The 17,247-nt window shown below is 34.2% G+C and overlaps 1 protein-coding gene across 3 annotated transcripts in view; it reads right to left on the reverse strand.

Moving 5' to 3' along the window:
- CADM2 (cell adhesion molecule 2) overlaps positions 1-17,247 on the reverse strand; it is a 1,015,461-nt gene that overhangs the window by 206,401 nt on the left and 791,813 nt on the right. For all 3 annotated transcript variants that reach the window (XM_045557726.1, XM_045557716.1, XM_045557707.1), the window contains one exon: positions 15,108-15,257. In XM_045557726.1, the coding sequence (XP_045413682.1) occupies positions 15,108-15,257 (150 nt within the window). The remainder of the gene's footprint in view (positions 1-15,107; positions 15,258-17,247) is intronic.

A 17,247-nucleotide genomic window follows, 5' to 3' on the forward strand; every position in this document is an offset into this window, starting at 1 on the left:
TCTGCTCGATGTAGGGGGAAAAATGGCCTTCACAGGTGATTTGAGAAGTACTGACCAAACTCTATGAATGAGGTTAGTTTGTTTGGGGTTAAGTATTACTTATCCACACCTAGAACCTTGCTTAGAAAAATGTTTGTTGCATAGAGAAAGAGCCTAAATGGTAGCAAGAAGATAAAACAGTTTAATGTAGAGTGTATATCCCAACTTCCTCTGTATGCAACAAAACCAAATAGCCTCCCTCCCTTCTACTCCTAGGAAGAAAACTGGATTAGGCTAAAGGGGAACTGTGATGTAGGGGGTGTTTTGCTTTGTTTATGGTTGTTCTTCTTTCACTATTTTCTTCAATGATAGAGTAAGAGTAGAAAGCAGATGACTCACACCCATAATAACTTGTAGGTGTTCTTGGAGGCTTCCCCAGATGCCCAGGGCAGATGTGGGCTTGAACTCCCGCCACTCTGATGGTCATCAGGTAGATGCCATTTCTCTGGCAAGGTTATTGATGTAAAAACTCCACTCCCTGCCCTAGTTAACTGTCTCCCTGTGAAAGAGAGCAAAGTTTTCCTGTCTGGCAGTAAGGGATTTTGAGGGTGAACAAGTCAAGGAAAGACACACTTGGGGCAGAGAACTTCATTTGCAAACACTCGTAAGTGTGAAGAAGCATGTTGTATGCAGAAAACCACAATAACATTGATTTATTTTCTAGATATGTATGTATGATAGGTAAGCATCAAAGGAAAAAAAATGAAAAGTCTAAATGCTTGCAACTATAAACTGCAGGACAAATGTTAACCAACATTTAGTTCTATCATTGCTTTTTATAAGTATTTTGCAGGCCAAATGTCACAATATAAGGAAAACTCTTTTTGTAAACTGTTTTAGAAAAAAAAAAAAAAAGGAGTACTTAAATTCATGATTCAAATGCTATTTCCCCCCTCATTTTCTTAACCTGTTGCTACTGGTGGATCCCAGGGCTTAGTCCTTGGACTGCTTTTCTCTAGGTGCCCTTGGTAAAGTCATCAAGCTTGATGATGCATGTCCACTCGATGTTTAAGATTTTCAAATTGAACCAGTCTCTAGGACTCTAGATTTGTTTGGTAGACAGTGAGGGACCCCCAGCTCTCTCAGGGACAAAAGTGGGCATCCTACCTTGGTGCTGCCTCCAACAATCACCATACCTGGGGAAAAAGGAAAAGGGCAGGTGCCCAGCCTTAATGCTCTCCCACCTTGATCCTGCCCTGAGCAATTGCCACACCTGGGAGAAGGAGGCATGCCCTGCCAATCTGCAAAAGAATGCATGGAATTTCCCAAACCATGGGCCAGACAGCCCAGGCACAATAGAGTCTGGAAAATGATCTAGAGTAACCTAAGGTTAATTATCATGTTATTAACTGTCCATCAAAGTGGTTCAATGGTGACGTTTAAACCATGAGGAGAGTCCAATCCAGACAATATAAAACAGGACCCTAGACCATAACCAGAGCCTCTTATTATGACAGAGGGCCTGTTTGTCATCTGTGGCAAATGTATCTTGCTCTTGCTCTACAAACCTACCTTGCTCTTCCTCAGTAACCTTCCTTTCGTGCTGGCTCTGCTACTGGTGTGTCTGATCATCTTTGTCCAAGAGCACAACAAGAATCAGGAACAAGCTGCCAATCAGACAGACTCATATACCTGACTACCTATTCTATAACCCCCTCTTGTATGTTTAATACATTGAATGGTAATAAGGGCAAATCCAAACCTTTCCCCCCAAAACAGTCACCACCCCTACCTCTTGCAAGCATCTCCATCTTTTTTCCAAGTCTATTATTATTTCATATTTTTAAGCCGATGTCCATGAAATCACACATAACTTCTCTTTCACTCTTCAATCCCACATTCTTGCCTTCAGGTGTTCCTATTTGCTCTACTTTCAAGCAGATTTGCTCTACTTTCAAATACACAGAGAATTCAATCTATTCTCCTCACCTTCACTGCTAGTTGTCTGAGCCAAACCAGCTTCATCTTTTGCCTAGATTATTGCACTAGCTGCCTAATAGATCTCCCTGCTTCTGATCTTCCTCCCTGCTCCATAGTCTAGTCTATTCTACCCATGATGGCCAGAGTGCTACTGTGAAAATGTTGATAAGATCACCTCTCTCCTCTGATCAACACCCTCAATGGTTTCTCATCTTAATCAAAGGAAAGGCTGGAATTCTTCAGTGGCTGACAAGCTCCCACTTGCTCACTCTCCTCACCCCATTCACCTCTGGTTTTGTCTCTTCTTTTCTCCTTATCTGCTCTGATCTGGACACACTGGTTGAGCTCTTCTTCCAACATGATGGCTTCTATTTCAGGCTACTCCTCGGCTTGGCTCACTGTCCTTGCAGATAGTGACACTCCCAGGTCTATCCTCTTAGAGACCTTTGCTTCAATGTCACCTTCTTAATGCTGCTTTGTCTCACATCTTATTTAAAATAGCATTTCCTATCTTTCTCCCCTAAGTTTTGTTTTTGCATAGAATATATCCCTCTCAAACTACATATATCCTTATTTATTTTGCATGTGGTCCGTTTGTTCCCATTAGAATGTAAGTTGCATGGGGGCAGAGTTTTGCTTGCTTTGTGCTCTGCTAAATCCAAAGTGCCTAGAACAACTCCTGGCACGAAGCAGCTCATTAATTGTTACTGAATGAATGAATGAATCTTAATTACTCTAATGTATGTAGTGTCAAACTGTGAAGATACAGTAAATAAATGTCTTTTATTAATAATTTCTTTTGAATCTGTAAACTTAGGATTCCATAGAGACTCAGAATTATAATTAATTTCCTTGGTCACATATTTTCTGACATAAATAGATGGTAGGAAACTTTAATTTTTAATAATATAATCAACTGCATGGCTACTCAAAATGAGACTACTTTACTTCTGGTTTGAAAACTGGGAATTAATTTTTTGTTGGTTGACCACATCATGAAGCCGAGTAAATTCCTTGCTTTAATACTTTTCATACATATTCCTTCTATTTCTGTAGCTCTTTTGCTTGTCAAGGCCATCATCATGTCACACCTTAGCTGCTAAAATCATTTTTATCTTTCATTCACCTTTCTGTCCTCAAAGCCTCTCTTTTCATAGCTGTTCAAACACTGAAGTTTTTTTTTCAATCTTCTAATTTTAAAAGAATTTCTATTGTAGCTGATGTACTAAGGCAGGAAACAAAACTAGAACTAGGGCTACTGAATGGCAGAAGCAAAATTCTTTGTAGATAATGTGAATGCAAAGTCTGAGAACCCCCAAAGAAGTTACAAAACACTATTAGAACTCATGAGAGAGTAGAGAGTATTTAGTGAGGAGGTAATAAACAAAATTGAAATGTATTAACACATTTTGACTTGCTAGGTAATCAGTCAATATACAGAAGGTGACAAAGAAATCAGTTAAAATAGCTGCCAGTGTCAGTCACTAGTGCCGGCTTTCCCTCTCACTTTATGCCACTCCCTGTCATATAGACTCAGCGGCTGGCTGCTCTTCAGGTGGGAGAGTGTCTGTTTGAAAATTTCTCACAAGAGCTCACAGTCAATATGAAAAGCAAGAGGATCAGGAAAGGGAGGGAGTGAACTCTTCCTTTCCTCCTAAGTTCTCTTCCCTCACTTAGGTCTTTTTCCCCAAAGCCTTTAGAGTAGCAACTCAGCCTCCAAATTAGAAACTTTCATTTCACTTTTACCTTCAGTGTAGTTGTAGTGCCTAAGAAACTGTGGGGCTAAATATTACTATTTAAACACAGGGTCTTTGCTGTATGTTCCATTGGCTAGAAGGCTCATTTCAGGTATTTATCCATGACACAGCCACTTTCAGCTTAAGGGGAGTATATAAGATCTAAACTTCCTGTTAGATAGAAACTGCAAAACTGCCTAAGACCTTTAATGGCAGACTCAGTATTTGTTTTGCTTTTAATTTTATTTGATGTGGCAGCATTGATATTCTAACGTTTCAGAAATCTCAAAACAACTCTAAGGAGAGTTTCAGCATACAGACATAGAAATAGGATAAGGTGGCCCTACAAAACTTGTCCTCAAAAGGGCTTATAGGCTGGAACTGAGATTGGTTTATGTTATCAGTCAAGGTCATTTCAGGATCACACACAAATCCATGATAGAACTGAAATTCAAGTGCAACTTCCCTGACTACCACGCCTATAAATTTCAACCAACTAGCTTATCTATAGTGTCTGCAAAAGTTCATGAAGTAGGATTTTAAATTACAAGGAAATAAATAAGTTACTAATAACTAATCATCATCTCCATAGGAGAATGTAGTTACCTATCCCTAGACGATATTGTAGTCACAATACACTATTTCGGAAATAGGCCATTCAATCTCACTGTGTGCAGTTTTCGCCATTAGAAGAAAGGTGAGCTGTATGTGTCTGAAGGGGCTTTGAAAGTCCAGACACAATGTATTATGTATTACTGCCATTCTTTTTAAACTATTGCCCTTCTTTCTATAATGTAAAAGTGAATAATATGGAAAATTCAAAGTAATCACTCAGCATTTCCCCTCCCCATTTTCTATTTGTACTTCGGTCCACTCACTAGTCTCAATATAAATAGATGTAAAAGCAGGAGATTTAATTCTTACAAACACCCACACTTTCCTACCAAAATAACATTGCCTCCTACATTTCATCAGAGCTGTAAAATGCTTGTTTACTGCTGTTTCCAAGGATCACTCACAACAGCTTGCTGAGAGTAAAAAAAATAATAAATTAGGAAATGTAGAGAACCCATCTAATTTATAACATTTTATGCTCACAAAATATAAAACAATGTTAAAAATATTTATTCAGGAACAAATATTTCTAAATTTCATTATTTGTGTGAATAATGGAGAAATGTTTCCTGAAGAGGAGGAGGAAAATCACTCAGTATTTATACATATGGAAAACATCCAAATAATTGAAGAAAATGCAGTAAATAACTTGAAAAGTATATCATATTCATTAACATTTTAACCAAAATAAATTCATACTTTAGCATGAACTAGTATTGCCATTAATGAGTGATTGTGTGTGTTTTGTCTTTGCTTATATTTTTGTGTACTTGAGACAATATTTCCAAGTTTACTTGTAAAAAAGCCCCTTGAGATTTGAAAGCTGCAGCACATTTTAGGGATATTCATGTAATAATATTTGAAATACAGATTTCTCATTTATTTTGTGCTTCATGTTGAAATTATTTTCATAAAGAATTTTTTCTATTAAGAGAAAATATCCTGCGTAGATTGATTCTACCCATTGAGCCTATCTAATGGAACCTTCATTGAATACAGATGTACATTGTAGTCATTTCCTGGCTCAGTGGACATATACTCCTGTTATAACTCAAAGCATACTAGAGGCACCTAGTGCAAGTGAAACCAATCCATTGCTCCCTCCTGGGATTTTGAAATTAGAACAGAGAAATAAATTGGACTCTAAATTTTTGAGTATAATAACTTCTATGTTAGTGTTCTAGAGCTAAGTTTTCATCTCCCTCAAACTCAAAAAATTAGCACCATTTCTATAATGTAGATTCACCTTTGGTGGGAGCATCACTCTCTAAAAGTCTGGTGTAAATTATTAAGATTTTCTTACACATACTGAGAAACTATAAAGATAATGCTATTCTGCAATTTACATTAAGAATGTTAGAATTTCTTAAATTCCCATGGTCTCTACGCTGAACCTGATTAAAAGGCTATTAAACATAGAGACAATATTAATATGTCTCTGGGAAATCAGGTTCCTGTTTTAGGACATCATTACTCTTCATATTTGAAAAATAGTACATACTAAAATTCTTTTAAAATTTCTTTAAAGAAATTCACTTTATCAAAAAAGTCTACTTTTAGTCATGTGTATTTTCATATCAAATCATTTTTTTCTAGGCACATGAAGGATATATTTATCAATTATTTAGTCATTTTGCATCTCCTGCAATAAAGTTTATTATGCAAAAAGTAGAATTACAGTTAATTATCTGTAGAATACTTGACCTAATAGTTTTCCCTACCCTATATTCTTTCCACCACTCTTATATATAGAGGATATGTGACAATTTGGTACATGAGGCCAAAATCCATGTTTTAGTTATCTTAGAATTCCTGATGCCCGGTAAAATACCTAGGACATAGCAATATTTTATACATATTTACACAATTGAACTGAAATTGTGACTTGGAAATCTTTTAAATATCAAATGTACTTAGATATTCATAGATTAAGGACACTTGCTTAGTGAAGTCTGTCTTCCTTAATAACTATTAGTTCTCAAAATGTAGCATCAGCAATAATTACAAAAAGGTGTGAAGGCAATTCCCCCAGAAACGGGTCTGTTTGTGTTGTTTGTTTGGGGAGAGGGAAATATGTAGCACAACAGTGTGCCTATCTACCCAGTCTGACTGTAACTAGTCCATCATCCTGCTTCGATTACCATGACCATCAAAAGTGATACTCCCAGATGATTTAAGGGCATTGTAATAATTGCTGATCATGTGCTGACTCTGTATGTCTTACCAACATACAAATGTACTTACAAAATATGTGCTCAGAAACTTATATGATTAGAAGATAAAGAAAATCTTATTTTAACCAGGGCAAGCTTTCTTTCAAGCTGCTCTATTCAATATATAATAAAAAGGTTCCTCCAATATTAGTGAATTATAATAACAGCAAACAATCTAGTACAGTGCCTATTGCTGACAGTAGACGGTCAGCAAATATTTGTTGAATGATTGAACAAATACATGAGTTGATCACTAGAAAGTAGAATAAAAATTTTTCAGTGTTGTAGAAATAATCTTTCTTTTTGTAGGGTTTTAGCAAAAGATATATTAATAAATAACAATGTGTAATAACTAAGAAGATTTAATTCAAGAATTAGTTCATTTTTACAAAGGTACCAGTACTTGATATATTTCTAGAAAATTTCAGTTTAATTTTTAAATAAAAACATTGCAGAGAGTATTATCAAAAGTGATAATATAAATGAAACTTAATTTCTCTAAAATATAATATCAAGTATGGAAATTATGCTGAATTTTAAAATGTCCAGAAATTAAAATTTACTGAAAGCATTCAGGCATGTATATGAATGGCAAAGTTCTTTGTCTTGAATGGCAAAGTTCCAAATCTTGATGCTGTTACAACTTAATATGTTGTTATACCATGTAGCCTATACAATTTATAGCATATATTATCATCTTTATGTATTCCCTGAAATTGTGGTCTCAAATATCCTGGGCATAAAGAGGTAAAAGTAATAATTATACTATTCACAACTGAAGATTTTCTTTATGTTTAATGAGAATTTCTGATAATGGCTTCATCATTACCACAAGTGGAAGTAAATTATTTAATGTCTGTGAGCCATACTTTAATATGTATATTAAATTTCTTCCCAAAAGAAACAATGCAATTGAAGGTAGTTGTGAGCATAGAGTGATACAAGGTTTTCAGTGGAATTATATTAACTGAAAATTGGGTAGGTAGAAATAGCATGGTAAGCTATACTGGCTCTTTTCTGTTTATCTTATAGATACACGTTCTTTGCCCTGGGAGACTAAACTACTTAGGAGCCCTTGACCTATGGTTTTCATTTAGGCTCAGCCCATGGAAGGCAGGAAAAAGAGAAGAGAGGATGGCAGAAAAAACAGGACTATTTACATATTTTCACATATCTCCCCCTTCTCAGCCCGTCCAGAAACCTCCTCCTACAACTGCAACTTTAACTCCTTTTGTCTCCCTTACCTGCCCAAAGATACGATGCTTTCCTACTGCTGCTAGTTCCTTGGTGCTGCATCATCTTGGCTAGTTTCCTTAATTATCTGTTAATAATCTGCTCATTCCTCTTTAACTCAAATGTGCCATTTATGTCCTAATGGGAACTTGATTCATATTCATTTAATGTGTATGCATTTGCTAGGAAATTTGCTAATATATATGAAATTATTGTGGTGTGGTAGAGTAGAAATACGAGATCTGTTGAAAAGATCAATATCAGAAAAGGTGACTTTGGAGTATGAAACTAAAAGAAGTTATAATTCCCATAGGGAAAGGAAAAAAGCAATAAAATGAAAAAACAAAAAGAAAAAAAAGCAATAAAATGAAATCCTTTTCAGAATAACGTATTAGGAAATGAATTAGACTTGTCATTAAGAAAACTCGGGTCTCTTCATTGCTTTGTCATTTACTATTCAAGTTTTTTAAATCTGTAAACCTGTTTCATCATATATAAGATGGGAATGCCTACATACAGGATTGTTGAGAATCCGATGAGAAAAGGTAAACATGTTGGAAGTTATTTAATAATTGTTAAGCATTAGATACTGTAGGCTATCATTAATTTTACTTCTTTATCGTACACTTTTATATAAATGCCTAAATTGATAAAACAAAAACAAAAGAAGGGTAATACTGTCCACTTTAATACCTGCATTACTCAGCTAATCTTTAATATTTTAAAGCCTGTCAACTTGATTGATACCAGTTGTGGAGATAGACATTCAGGTCTCATTGATTGGTATGGAGCCAGGAGAACTTATACCTCCTTTTCAGGTTCATCTCATTTTTCTTCTCTTTATCATTCCTTGTTTTAGGGACAAATTATTCATGTTTTTCCTCTTCCATTGTCCTCAGTATTAATGTAAAATTATCAGCAGATTAATTGGCTAATTAATACCAATGATTATAAGTTACACCCTTAATAGATTTTTGTTTTCATTTCTTTAAGAAATTTTTGAGGATTATTAAAAAATAATTTTAAAAAGTAAATATATTGTGGGAAAAAAATCACAGAAATGTAATATATTTTACAGTTTTACGTAAAAACAAATCCAAGCACACAAAGATGTATCTGTTGAATGTGTGCACTATGGGCTCCTGAAAATGTTTGTCTAAAGTATTTTTTGTCAATAATAGGAAGGAATTGAAGTGTTCTTTCCTGAGCATTAAGTGATTAGATTGTGCTACTTCAATTGTTTTTTTCCTACACCTGCAGAGAAGCAGATACTATGATCTAATTGATTTGTTGTTGTTGTTTCTGTTGCAAAATACCACACAGCATTTATGTGGTGTTTCAATGACCTTTATTCTCTCTGTCTCCTTATAACCCCTCTATTCCAAATGCTTATCTACCATTTATAACAGATGTAGTGAGATTTGTGTAAAACGAAAGAGAAGAAAACCATACGAGTGAATGTTGCCTTAGCTGCATCTGTTGTAGGCCTCTCTGACTGAAAAGGACCTGTAAATTTTCTTCTTGATTTCTATTTTCTGTTTAGTTCTTGCAGGTTCTTAAGTATTATACAAAAAGACCTTATACATAAGTTATGCAGAAATGAAATGGAATTGTAATTGAATTTCTACTTTGTAGATTACCGACTTCTGATTTTTGGGTGTACGCAAAGCAGATAGGGAGCTGGTTAAAAATACAATTCTTATCCAACCACCAGGAGTCGGGTATCTATGAGCACCTTCTACTCCGCTGGTTGGTATAAGAGGCAGGATTAAAAGTCAGATCTGATTTCCTGTCTCCTGTGCCACAGTGTCCCCCTTGAAGTTGTACAATATAATTACACAGTAAATTTTCATTCATTTAATATTTGATTCATGGCTTTTGATGGCCTAGGCAGAAAGTACATATTCTAGTAGGCAAGGCTGCAATTGGACAAGGTTTATTACAGCATCCAAAAAGTGAATCAGCATCTAAAACTGTGCTTTCCAATGCAGTAACCACTGGCCACAGGTGGCTATTGAGCACTTAAAAAGTGGCTAGTATGATTGAGAAACTAAATTTTAAAATTTTATTTAATTTTGACTAACTTAAATTTAAATATCTACATGTGGAAACTGAATTGTTCAGCACAGATATGGAACATTTCCATCATCGTGGAATGTTCTCTTGGGCAGTGCTGACTTTATGTATATCTTAAGTATCCCTCTGTCTTACTCTGTTTATCTTCAACAGTTTGAAAGGAACTGCTGCTCACAAAAAGACAGCTGCCAAGATCAATGACAGAGGTTGCCTGGGTAATACTTAAAATGACTTGGTGCCCAGATGCCTTTTTTCTCAGGAAAGTTCCAGTTAAACTAAGGCAAAGGCCACACCTGGATTCAAGCTTCTTCACTAGAAGTCATTAGCTGAATGTCTGTGAACAAACGTCCTTGAGTATTTCATCTCGATTTTTCCATTTATCAACGGGGAAAGCTACTGATCACATTAAACATGCTAAAAAGTAGAAAAACTTGAATTTGCTACCCTCTTTATTTTACCTGAATGAGAAATATGACAGTATTAGTTTCAGCTTAGCTAATCTCCCCAATGGACAACTATCTCCCGTGAAGAGATGCCTGCATATTCACATTTATTTTAACTTTTTTTTTTTTTTATTTGGGCAGTAGCTTTCTCAGGTTAAACATATTCACATTTAAACTCTCTGACAGAGACTCCTAGGAAAGAGGGTTCAGTTTAATTCTCCTTTAGCTGATCATTAATTGCCCACTCATAGTAATTCCAAGTAAAGAAGGCTTTTCCAGTTCTAACAGGACTTGTGGGTTGCCATCCTAAATTCTTGGTTACCCTTAGAAACCTGCATTTCCAGGTAGCATGAAAGTCTACTCAGAATGTTTCTTGGAGCTCATGTTGGCAGTAGCAATGGCAGTGACCAACATTTGTTCTGTTCTTCTGAGAAGCTTGCCCTCCCTTCTTTCTTCCTTCCTTCCTCGCTCCCTCCTTCCTTCCTCTCTGCTCAAAAACCTATGACAGTGAAGAAAAATCCAAGCTTAGGGATGTAGAACTCTTGTGAGAATTGACTTGCTTCACCCAAAGTGTCTCAGTCTCAGCTGCATTTTATAATTAGCTGAGATATGATCAAAGCTTCTGATACTGCATACCACCGAAAGATTCAGTTTGGAAAGCTCTCCAGGTAATTTTACTGTGTAGCCAGGGCTAAGAACCACTGACTACATAATCTGAGACAGAAAGAAGAACAGGTCTGTAGATGAAGCCTTCAACAGTAGCAGCCACCTGCAGGAGCTGGGGCAATCAATGACACAATCAATTCCTTTTCTTTTTCACTCTCATGTGCAGTCATCACTTGCACAATAGGTATGGGTTACTCTAGTCTCTCTAACCCATGCTTAGCTTTTGCACTTAGGCTCTGGCACAACTTGGCATGTTTGCTTGCTCCCGATAAGTCTTAAAATTGAGGAGGAATAGCCAGGGAAATGCAGATAAAAAGATGGTGTGTGGAAAATCATGGTAAAGAATTTTTAAAAAATGCTTCTATTTTCAAGCTTTCACATTTGATGGACATCACAGATCAAGGATCCCTTCAACTAAGACATCACATAGCAATTGAACCACTGACATGTGAGGAAAAAGACATGTTAGATCGCCATTTATGAAAGCGTTTCTTTATTCAATACTTTCTGTGATTTTACTGCAACTGATATTTGGAACAATAGAGTTAGAAAAAGTGTAATATCAAAAACAGAAACCTGCTATACTAAACACACACACACACACACAATGGCTTTTTTCAACCTAACTAAACTATTATAGCATTAGAGAAAGGAAAATTAAATAAGGCAAGTACATATATCAACAATTCATTATTTTATGAAAATGTAAAGATGCATATTTTAAGTGTAAAGGTGTATATTTCTATATATCCCAAATATAACATGATTTTTTTTCTCCCCATAATTAGCCCTCAGAAAAGAGGGATTGCCTTATTTCCTAGTCTTTGCAAATCTTGTATTTTAAGTTGTTCTCTATTTTCTGCAGAAAGGATGTATTAGCTTGAAATACCTCAAATCAATTCTTGTTTTAGATGTTTTTTAAGAGGATAACATATAGAATCACTAAAAGAGGACACAAGGACATTAAATATAGATTTTGTCTTTGTGCCTGAGGATTTGACCTCACAATTATAGATGTTACTGTAAACATGACTCTCAAAAATCTCCTTAAAAAGCAGTGCAAGAGTTGTTACAAAGCGGAGATTGTTATTTTACACCTGCAGGATGAGTGAAGAGCAAAAAGTGTTCTACTGTTATCAAAATTCATAGTAGTTGCTTGGGACAAATTTTTCGTTGACAATATGATACACTTTCAAAAATTGCTACTAAGCAAAATTGTTTCCTTAGACGCAGTGGTGGATGAAAGCAATATTTCTAAATTAATATAATTTATATTGTTTTAAAAATATGTAAAGGATCAAACTGATAAATTAAATAGAGTAACTATAAATTTAATTGTTCCATGAACATTTCTAAAAGTCTATTTTCTCCCTGACACATTTTGTTTTACATTATATAATGAGGCAAATGGGAGATTTCCTTAAAATTGATGTTACATTATATTTGGGCATATGTTTTAAATTTTTATTTGCTGATATTTGTAATCTAATGCTAAAATTACAAAAGATTGTTAAATCTCTATAACTATGCAGTTATTTTTTTTTAACTAATAAAGCTTCATTTGTCAGAAAACAACAAAGATCACTTGATTTAAGACATCAGCAACAGCTACAACAAACTTCTTCAAATACCATGAAGCATTTAAACACAAAACAAACACCAGCACTCTTTGTTTTAGGAGACATGCTTTCTCTATCCCAAAAGCATTAAGTTTGAGGTCAAGCTATAAAGCTTATGTAATATTAACATGATAAGACTAAGACTTGTTTAATGCTAGAAATCAGTGAAATAAAAAAATGTCTTCAAGCTTTATTTTCCACCTATACAACTTTCATTTCAATTCAATATACCTGTAATAAAAACTAGTTTATGTGGGATATAGCTGTGAAGTTTTAAAGCAGTTAATTATAAAATCAATAGTTTATACTTGAACATCCTTTCTTTAAAAAGGCTTAAAAATATCACATTAGATATTCCTCAGTTGTTTACCAAATTGCTAAGAAACACTTTACAGTCTCATTAAGTACGTTTGAAAATTTCTAAAATGAGATATAAAAGGCCATAATCAGAAACATTAACTAGTTAATAATATTAACTAAGGATCAAAATTACATAAATAGTGCCATAGTGAGTGTTTAGCAGATAAACATTTTAAAATTCATTTTGAAACTTCTAAAAACATTTCTAAAGTAACAAACAAATAAATAAATAAATAAAAGCAAGCTCTAGCTCTATGATTGGAAGTCCCTGTTAAACATGCATGATTTCACATCAAGGAATTCTAATCAAAACATGGTAATATCTATACGGAGTCACAATATTGCCTTTAAGTTTGGCTTATATAATTGTGAGACCTTTAACTGCTTCCTCTCATGTGCTGCTGTGAAAATTTGGCCAGTAGATATATCTATTCTACATGTCTCCCAGATAGCAAATTAAAACAGTGTAAATTGAAGCTCTTTCTAAATAATAGAGTTCTACAGAGATGCTAGGCATTACTAACCCTCTGTGATGGTTAATTTTGTGTCAACATGGCTGGGCCGCAGCACCCAGATGTTTGGTCAAATACCAGTCTGGATGTTGCTCTGAAGGTATTTTTTAGGTGAGGTTAACATTTAAATTAGGAGACTTTAAGTAAAGCAGATTACTCTCTTTATTTTAGGAGGGCCTCATTCAATGAGTGAAGGCTTTAACAGGAAGTCTGAGGTCTCCTGAGGAACAAGGAGTTCTGCCTACACACTGCCTTTGGACTTGATCTGCAACACAAACTCTTCCCTGAGTCTCCAGCCTGCCAGCTTTCCCTGCATTTTTCAAACTTGCCAGCCTCTACAATCACTTGAGTAAATTTCTTAAGAAAAATCTCTATGTATCTATCATCTATCTATCTGTTCATCTTGTTGGTTCTATTCCTCTGGAGAACTCTAACAGACCCTCCATTCCTGATTCATTTTTCTTCATAGTGCTTGTCCCCTACCAATGTACTCTAAAATATATATTATTTATGTGTTTGTTTATTGTCTGTCTCCTCTACTAGACTGTTTGCCTTAAAAAGGCAGAGACTATTATCCTTCTGGTCTCTAATACCTGGCACAAAGGGGATCTTAATAAGTATTTCTCAAATCAATGAATTAGACATTTAATCAGTTCTTCATTATATATTTAACATTTAAAGCAAATTAAAGATTTCATTTTAACTCTAGAGTACATCAAAAAGGAAAAGCCATAGAAGTAAACAAAATATAGTGAATACATATTTTAGGTGAACTGGGCACATTTATTAGAGTATATTTGACTACATTTTAATAGTTAAAATGTGACTGATTTTAAATTATCTTCCTGTTATCTATATAGATTTGTAAAAAACCAAATATCAACACTATGTTGAGTAGCTAACATGTAGATATTTATGTCCTATATAATTTAAATCTGTCTAAAGCAATAGTCCCATATTTTTATTATAGTTTATGGACTTATTTTTTATGCATTATAACAATAGTTGAAGGTCTAGCAATTTGGTGCACATTTTTAGTTGTTTGCTTGAATTATATAATGTGAATTTCCATACTACTCCAGAAAAGTTTACCCAAATCTATCTGTTGTCAAATTGGAAGCCAAAATTAATTAATGAAGCCCAATTCCACTTTAAGAAATACAAATTCTTTTCATTTCAGTATATTTTGGAAAAATGAAGTGACTTAACCTTATTATGAGAATTATTTCTACAATTCTTACTTTCAAACCCAATTCATGAAAATAAAATCACCAAACTTCCCAAAATTATATTGCCTCTTCCAAATATATAAAACTAAAGTTAATAAAAATAACATTATATTATTAACAGGAGTGAAAAAAAATTCAATCTATATACAAGGCAGCTACAAGAATGAAAGAATATGCTATCTAGAGAGAAGATGATTATTAAGAGAAGGCATAAAACTATTTTTGAAACAGAATTAGAACTGTTTATTTTATTAAAAAGTTGACATAGGTTATCTTTAGTGTTTATGACTTGCAAACTAAAGTATTTAATATTTAACATGTTTAAATACAAGCAGCAGCAGTTTGGTAATCAAAAGGAATAATTTGAATCATCTCAGAAAAATAAATTTATTGTAATTAGGATATTTCAGAATATGATTAAAACATTCAAAAGAAAATGTATTCACCTTTCTTGTCATCAAAGTACAGAGTCTGTTGAGCTGGATTTGACCACTGGAGGGAGGTGTTATCATTTTGATCAACCCTGCAGGTCAAAATTGCAGTTCCGCCTTCAACAACCGTTACATTCTGTGTTAGTGGAAACTGCCCTTGGCTGCCTAAAAGGGGATTAAAGAAAAAGTTGTTTAAATGAAAATCATAAAATGATTAACTTCCCAAAATCTACGTTGGACTTAACTTCTCACTCAAAATGGAATTTAAATCAACCAAACATCAACAACAAAACCATATATTATGAAAGAGAAAAATAATTTAAAATCCTTAATCAGAAAACAATATTGACATGCAATTAGGACTCCTTTATACTCCCTTACATGTTCTAGAAAAGCTTCTTTTTCTCCTAGGCACATATAAAGATTTATATTCAAATAGTAGTATGATAATCATTAATGTGCCTTGGCCTTGCATTAATTATATGGTGCTAGACTTGGTCATTGTTGAAGATAAAGCACTAGAATAATTTTGGATGAACTGAACTCTCTAAAGCAGTAGAGGAAACATAAAATACTTCTTGGGAGCTTTTATAATCCTGAAAAAAGTTTATGAAATATGGATACTAAAACTTTAGATCCAATTTCTGATAAAGGAAATAAAAAAAAGAATCCTATTTCATCTGGATTTCCTATAGATGTAGCTGTTTTTAGAAATACAAAATGTGTTGGAGAATACATTGTGGGTATTCTTTAAAAAGTGTTCATCTTGTAGAATATTAATCAAAATCTTAAAGCGATTACTCTAAACCAGGAGATATAAATAATATTCTTCTTTGTTCCTTTCTGTAGTTTCCAGATTTTCTCCAGTGAATATATATTTCCTTTAAAATCAGAAAAATACATATTTTTAAAATGACCCTGTTAATTTGGATATCATCAATACATAATCAAGTTCTTTTATTTTCCTAAGCATCGTATTAATTTATTAAAGTAATTCATGTAATAAATTTACTTAATAAGTGCACTTCTAATCATTAAAACAAAATCCATGAACATAGAAACATAATACATAAATTTCACTTCAGTAAGATGATCTAGAGATAAGCTCTTCCAAGTCTGATAAAAATGATCAACACGGATAAAAATGACTTTCCAAAGCTAGGTTAAAATACTATTAGGTAAGCAAGGTAGTTCATTAAGTCAAGGGTAATTTACATGTGCAAAAACATTATAATAACTTAGTCACACCCAGGAAATATATTTCCCTTTTCTTCTTTAGTTTTGTAATGATTCTATCATTACTACAAGCACCACTTGAGGTTACGCTGGAACTATTGGCATAAGAATCTTATTACCAAGAAGCCTGTTGATTGGCACTGTAAGAGACAGAAAAGCCTGAAGGGGAAAATTTCTTTTCAGACCTGAATGACACAAGCACAGAGGTTCATGACCACCTTATATAATTAGTCTTATCAAGTAAGAAATCTGATATCAGTAGCTCTGTCTCCTAGATGCCAACCTCTTAGAGTCACTATGGCAACTCTCCAGGATATCTCCCTGTAATCTTTGGGGTGGAGTTTTTAAATTGAGGTTAGGATATGTCTGGAATAAATTCTTTGATAGTTGACTTGAAAGTCAACAGGAGCCAGAGTGGGATGTGTTTTGCCTTCAGCTCAGAGGTGACCTCTAAAAGGGTGACATGGAGAACTATCAATCTTGTGAAGTGAGGTGAGGCGAAAAACCACATCAGAGAAAACATGATCTAAAAAGAAGGAATAATTACTAGAGATTAGCAGCTCATAAATATGTAGCTCAAAATGGTTTTAAGACACTTTTCTCAAGTTCCCTGGTATTGACATAATGCATAGATTGAGCAATCTGGGAGTAATTCTTCAAGTAATAAAAAGCACATAACTGCTAATAAAAATGTACATTCAACCCAGATGACATTTTGATTATCAACTCGTACATAAATAATACCGTTAGCTTCTTTAAAGAAGTGGAAAAAGAGCAGTGATGCTTGCAACAATTTCATCTACTACATTTGCAAAATAATTTCCAAAACATCCCCATAAGAAAATATTATCCTTCTCATTTCACAGATGGGTAAACTGACACTGGGAGGTTAAGTGATTTTTCCATGGTGAAAAAAAGT

Source organism: Lemur catta, chromosome 1, assembly GCF_020740605.2.
Source record: "Lemur catta isolate mLemCat1 chromosome 1, mLemCat1.pri, whole genome shotgun sequence".
Classification (NCBI taxonomy): Eukaryota; Metazoa; Chordata; class Mammalia; order Primates; family Lemuridae; genus Lemur; species Lemur catta.